Source organism: Cibotium barometz, chromosome 38 (genome assembly GCF_041138505.1).
Source record: "Cibotium barometz isolate CiBa-2024 chromosome 38, ASM4113850v1, whole genome shotgun sequence".
Taxonomy (NCBI): Eukaryota; Viridiplantae; Streptophyta; class Polypodiopsida; order Cyatheales; family Cibotiaceae; genus Cibotium; species Cibotium barometz.
This window is the reverse complement of record NC_141083.1, coordinates 42,907,356-42,913,509: the sequence shown is the minus strand read 5'-3', so window position 1 is coordinate 42,913,509 and position 6,154 is coordinate 42,907,356. Positions and strand designations below refer to the sequence as shown.

At 41.1% G+C, this 6,154-nt stretch overlaps 1 protein-coding gene across 1 annotated transcript; it reads left to right on the top strand.

The window, feature by feature from the left end:
* The first annotated feature begins 1,195 nt into the window (after positions 1–1,195).
* Positions 1,196–4,763, top strand: LOC147616747 (uncharacterized). The gene is made up of 2 exons (XM_086777803.1): positions 1,196–4,250; positions 4,648–4,763. The coding sequence occupies exon 1, from the start codon at positions 1,304–1,306 to the stop codon at positions 4,049–4,051; it is 2,748 nt and encodes a 915-aa protein (XP_086633929.1). The 5' UTR covers positions 1,196–1,303; the 3' UTR covers positions 4,052–4,250; positions 4,648–4,763.
* The last annotated feature ends 1,391 nt before the right edge of the window (positions 4,764–6,154 follow it).

The following is a 6,154-nucleotide window of genomic DNA, read 5'->3' as shown; positions in this document are numbered from 1 at the left end:
AGCAATTTGAATTTGGAAATACCACTTGAATAAACATGTTATATGGGGACTCTGTCTCTCACTTTACCTAGACACCCACCCCTACCCACCCATGGAGGTGATAATAGATACTTTCAACTAAATAGTCCATAAGATGTGAGAATACCATTGGTAAGGGTCAATTTGGACTTAGCTGAAGATATACCTCGGAGTGTAGTCGCTTGTTATTCATATTGACACAGGTTGAAGTACACATATGATGTGTTTGCTTGAGCTGACGTGTGTCATCCATTGGCCTTTTAAATGAAAATAACACTTTGTGTCATTCGTTTGCTCCCTAAAGTTGTAAAAAGGGTTGGAGGTGAGGAGAAATTGTCATGTTCTGGTGTCACGTAGCTTGATTTTTGAATGTCATCATGCTTGCTTTTGAGCATTTGGACCATCAAAATTTTTTAGGGTCGTAAAAAATTACACTAAATGGTGAAAAAGTTTGTGTTTTGTGGGCATCCTATTATTTTTATTTTTTGAAGGGGTCTAGACCCTGCCTATCAAAAATCAACTCTAGTGTCATGCATTGGCTTTTCATTTAAAAATGACAAAATATATGTTATCCAAAATGCATAGAATGTCATATTTTCTTACCTAGATGGTGTAATTATACAAATAAAAGATCTCAATATCATATGTTCTAACATGGAGATTTTTTTAAAGATATGAATCAATTTGTTTTTTCCAATAAACAAACACAATTCATCTTAGACCACTTAATCTTAAAGATCCATATGTCCTACACTAATATTTAAGCATTCTATCATGGAAGCTGATAGCTCCCATTTGAACACGACCTACAACTTTCATTGTACCATGCTCTCTCCGCTTTATGGAGCCCCACATTAATCTTCTTTTTTTATGAGCTTTGGAGTATTTTTTAAATATTTAATTAAAATGTAATTTTGGGGGTCCAAAATAGAAGCTCCTTAACGAGTATTGATGTATAATTAAAATTGTTGTAATAACGAGGAAGAAAAAAAATGTAATAAATGAAATATGGTTGTGATAAAGTGGATGAAAGATGCTTTTCATACACCATATTTAATTGAAATTTGACATACAAAATTTCTTGGAAAGCCTTCGCAAGATTAAAGAACTAAATAAATAAATCGTATTTTTTTTCTTTCAAAAAACATACAATGAAGGCCGGCAACGTTGACTCTTGCTCGCCATTGCCGTTCGCCTGCTGCTCATGCATGCCATTTTCTGCAGAATTGTTTGTATTCGGACATGCCCGCACCTGCTGTAGCAGAAGCTAGAAGGCACGCAGAAAATGTCTCCTCTGTTGGGGCTCAAGTTCCTGAAAGGCATGTTGAAGGAATCAAAAAACAAGGTTTCTGCATCGGATGAACATCAGCAACAGGCGGAAATTAAAGAGAAGAAATCAAAGAAATCTAGCGATGGCGGAGAGAGAAGGGCAGACACGGCGAGCTCAGAGAGAGGGCAAAAAGGAACCGTTGCAAAAGCTAGGGCAAAAACACCGCATTTTTCTTGCATAGGGAGCCACGTTATCTCGTCCAGCAATGGTGTCAAGAAAAAAGAAGCCCATAAAGAGGCGACCACAGCCCTGGGTAACACCATTAACAGGCAGAAGAGCAGAACAAAAGCTCCCACAGAAGATGGCTATGGAGTTGCAAGTAAGAAAAAGAGCTCATCCTCTGATCGCAATGGTAAGAAAAAAGATTTGCCCTTTGATCAAGCCCCTTTAAACCGGAAGAATTTCTCCACCATCAAAAATGTACGGTCGGATGAGACCTTCACCAACCATGAAAGCCTCCCAGCCATTCACAAAGCTTACAGACACTTTGTAAAAGTGTACCCTGAGTACCTTGATACTCTAGCTGTGGATGAAATTAGGGCAGAGGAGTATGCCTACCTCAATGAGAGTGGCCATGTCTGCCTTGACTACAGTGGCTACGGCCTCTTCTCTCAATGGCAGCAGGCATGGCATAAGGCGTCCACTTCTTTCGGGCTCTCCTACATTGCTGCAAATCTTCCCTCCCATGCCCTCTATGGAGGTGCAGATGAAGGCACTGCAGAATTTGACATCAAGAGAAGAGTCTCTGAGTTTCTCAACGTCCAGGAGAGTGATTATGCTATGGTTTTCACAGCAAGCCGTGGCTCTGCCTTTAAGCTCTTGGCAGAATCTTACCCTTTCCATCTCAAAAAGAGACTACTCACCGTGTATGACTATGAGAGTGATGCAGTGAACTGGATGGAAGAAGCTGCTAAGAAGAAAGGTGCTGAGATCATCAGTGCTAGCTTCAGATGGCCATCTCAACGCTTGTGGGCGACAGATCTTAAGAAAAAAATACGTGAGAAGAAGAAGAAAAAGGAGCCTGGGAAAGGTTTGTTTATTTTTCCTGTTCAATCAAGAGTGACCGGTGCAAAATACTCTTACCAGTGGATGTCTCAAGCTCAGGAAAATGATTGGGATACCCTTCTGGATGCCTCCACACTGGGACCTAAAGTCATGGGATCCCTAGGGCTTTCCGTCTTTCAACCGGATTTCATTGTGAGCTCTTTCTTCAAGGTTTATGGCTTAGACCCTACTGGCTTCGGGTGCCTGCTCATTAAACGCTCTGCAATACAGAGATTGCATAGTTCATCAGCTGCCAGGGGTGTTGGGATGGTAAAATTGGTCCCTGTCTCAGAGGAGCAATCTGAAGGAGGTGATGTGGGAAATCAGAAGACCTCTAGTGAAATTGAAGAGGAACATGAGACCCCTAACAAAGGTTTTTTAAGGCAGGCACAGAGGAGACAGGTAGGGTTTATACCATCATTTTCAGGCCCCAAACCACAATCCTATATAACCAACTCTTATCCTGCAGCTGCTTTGCAGTCTGATACCAGGAGCGACTTTCAACAAGCTCGTCATCATGGAATGGGGACGTCTAGTTCCATTTCTAGTGAGCTGGGAAGAGTATGGGAAGAAAGCTCCTCAAGTGAAATCCCTGCACACTGTGCTTCACCCTTGAAGCTTGAGCAAAAGAAATCCAGCACCAAGTCCCTGGATCAAATCAATGAGAATTATGCTTTTGATGACTCTGAGCTGGATGAAGTTTCTCCACATGTTGAGGATGAAAGGGAGGTGTCTGATCTAGAGTGGGAATATGACCATCATCGGAGAGATGATAGTTTTCAAGAGGACCAGAGTTATTTTGCAGAAAGCAGGCATTCCACAGGTTCTTACAGTCCAGGAGAAATTGAATCCAACTTGTTTAGGATATCCCAGCAAGACCGACTGTACGGGCCGCAACACCTCTCTACTTCTGCCAATATAATGAATGGTCAGAGAGACTTTTCTTTTGTTTACAGCGAAGATGCATCATCAGCCTTCCCTTATGAAGATGATGATTATGAAGATGGAAGCTTTCCTTCCGAGAAAGATGATGATGATGCATCAGTCATAACAAGGAAGGAAACTGAGATCATATGCAGAGGTCTGGACCATGCAGACACACTAGGGTTAAGCAAGACAAATACTAGACTCAGGTGTCTCATCAACTGGCTTGTCGGGTCCATGTTGAAACTCCAGCATCCAGGCTCCGAAAGCTCATATCGTTTGGTACAGATATATGGACCCAAGGTCAATTATGATAGGGGTGCGTCAGTGGCCTTCAATCTTTTTGATTGGAGGGGAAAGCTACTTCAACCCTTACTTGTGCAGAGGCTGGCAGACAGAAGCAACATTTCAGTAGGAGTTACCACTCTGCGTCACATGTGGCTCCCCCAAAATAGTGTAGATTGGCCAGATTTTTTGGCGAAGCCCAAGAAGAGCAGGGTGCCCACAGTTGAGGGGCAGCTAGCAGGTGGTGGACATGAGTCTCCAAGCATTGAAGTGATCACTGTAGCTCTGGGTTTCCTCTCAAACTTTGAGGATGTTCACAGGTTCTGGGCTTTTCTGGCCAACTTCTTGGATGCGGATTTTGTGTCAAAGGAGGTGTGGCGCTATCGGTCTTTGAATCAAGAGACAGTAGTACTGGGAATGCAGGAGCCTGTAAGATCCCCTCTGCATTGAAGGTTGTCATATGGCTTGACATTGTAAGCGTGTTTCGTGCTTTTTGCAGTGCATGCAAGCTCTAGTTTTTTAGGAAAGGGATTGCAGGATCTGCGGGACAAAATACCTCGAATGGGTCAGTTATATGGTTTCAACATCTAGATGCATAGCCACTGCCTGGTCATTGTCCATGCGGTCTGCCACATCCCCAAAGGTGCAGGTACTCCATGTTCATATTGATCTACATACTTATCAGTTTTCTCTCAATGTTCATCAGTAACTGAGCTGGCACAAAAATATAAGCTCTTTAATGCTCGTCAGTAACTAAGTTTATTTATCAAAGTATACTTGTTCCAAAGATCTTTTTGGCCCTGGTTACATAGGTAATCCAGGACAATAAAATTTGGGTGTAATTACAAATTCCCAATTTTTGGACGAATCTTTGGTGTGCAAACCTCTAGAACTTTTAGGTGCAATCTAGTTGGATAGGATCCAAACCCACCTATGACGGTGGTAATTTAAACTAAAAAAAAAACAAATAGAAAAAATTGAGAAAAATGGTAAGTAGATTACTTGTGTGCCAAGTCCACTACTATGGTTAATACAACAAAATTCAGGTATACAATATTGGTGGCTAATCCGACATGGTGAGACAGTCCAATACGGAGGCGTTACAACCCAATGTATACCATCAAACAAGCGGGTCAATGATAACAAGGATAGGTGCCACATGGAGTAGGATGGACTAGGAAAGGTAGATTCCAACTGGAATGGCTAGGCTAACCAAGGTACTATAGCTAAGCTTTCAACATTCAAAGGAGGTAAGAAAAGACACACATTGTAGAACACTTGTGCCTATGTGCTAGGGTATTCTAGGGATAGAAAGGAGAGTGTACAAAATCACACATACAACACACACGAGTCCTCTATATTCTGTACAAGAAAGAAGTAATACAAGTGAATTTAAGTATAAAATGTGGCTTAGAATGAAGACATCAAATCAGAACCTTTTGACCTAACTATTGTATACTCCTAGCTAGCACTTTGCCTATAGAGAAATGCTCAATTTTGTTTATGTAGATGAGTGAATAGAACATCATCATATTTCTCTATATCACGTGGCTTGGTATATTACGAGGTGTGTGGTCTTGGTTTTATTAGAGTTGGATCTTTTTCTTGGTATATGGCTTAGGTTAAGGATGTCCCTTAATATGTAATGTTGTTTACATAATTGTATAATGGCACATATCTACAGTCGATATGTTGCCACATATGGGAAGATGTCAAGCAACCACTAGATTCCCATCTACTTTGTGAAATTTTTAAGTTATATCTATTTAGAGAGAATAATCAACTTTTCATGTACTTTTCTTTTTTAGAAGGTAGTTCATGAGATGGAGACACATCTTCACCAAGCTAGAGTAGAGACCAAGCGTGCTAGATCCAAGACAGAGTAACAAATAATTATGGAGAGGATTGCATAGCATAGTAGTTGATTTTGCATGTTTGAGAGATGCCTTACTTACCATTATATCCACATCGTGTTATAGAAGTCTTTTCATGACCTCTCTCTCGAGATGCGTTGTCATTTCTCCACCAAGTTTGTTGCGCTCTATGTCTCAAGGATGTGGATACACTTAGTAAATATTCTCTTAGACATGGACATTTGTCCTGTATCACTTAGGAGCTAGTACATTTCTTGGTATATCCCTCTTATCAAGAGCGCATTAGTCGATTGTTAGTGATGTACTAAGTTTTAGGCATCAATTACCTCCATCCCAGCTTTGCTCGTGTTGATACTAGGACTAGCATGCCACTTAATTTTACATAAACTTGAGTGACTTAGGAGTTGATGCTATCAAGAAGAGAATATAGGATGATGAGGTGCCTCTAGAGATTGAGTGGAGTGCCCATGAGTTTGATGCCTACTAGAGAGTTTGATGCCGTGTTGATACTAGGACTAGCATGCCACTTAATTTTACATAAACTTGAGTGACTTAGGAGTTGATGCTATCAAGAAGAGAATATAGGATGATGAGGTGCCTCTGGAGATTGAGTGGAGTGCACATGAGTTTGATGCCTACTAGAGAGTTTGATGCCTACCAAAATGGTGAGGTGCTTTGA

Coding starts and splice junctions, on each gene's coding strand:
- LOC147616747 (XM_086777803.1), top strand. CDS start 1,304: ATGTCTCCTCTGTTGGGGCTCAAGTTCCTGAAAGGCATGTTGAAGGAA.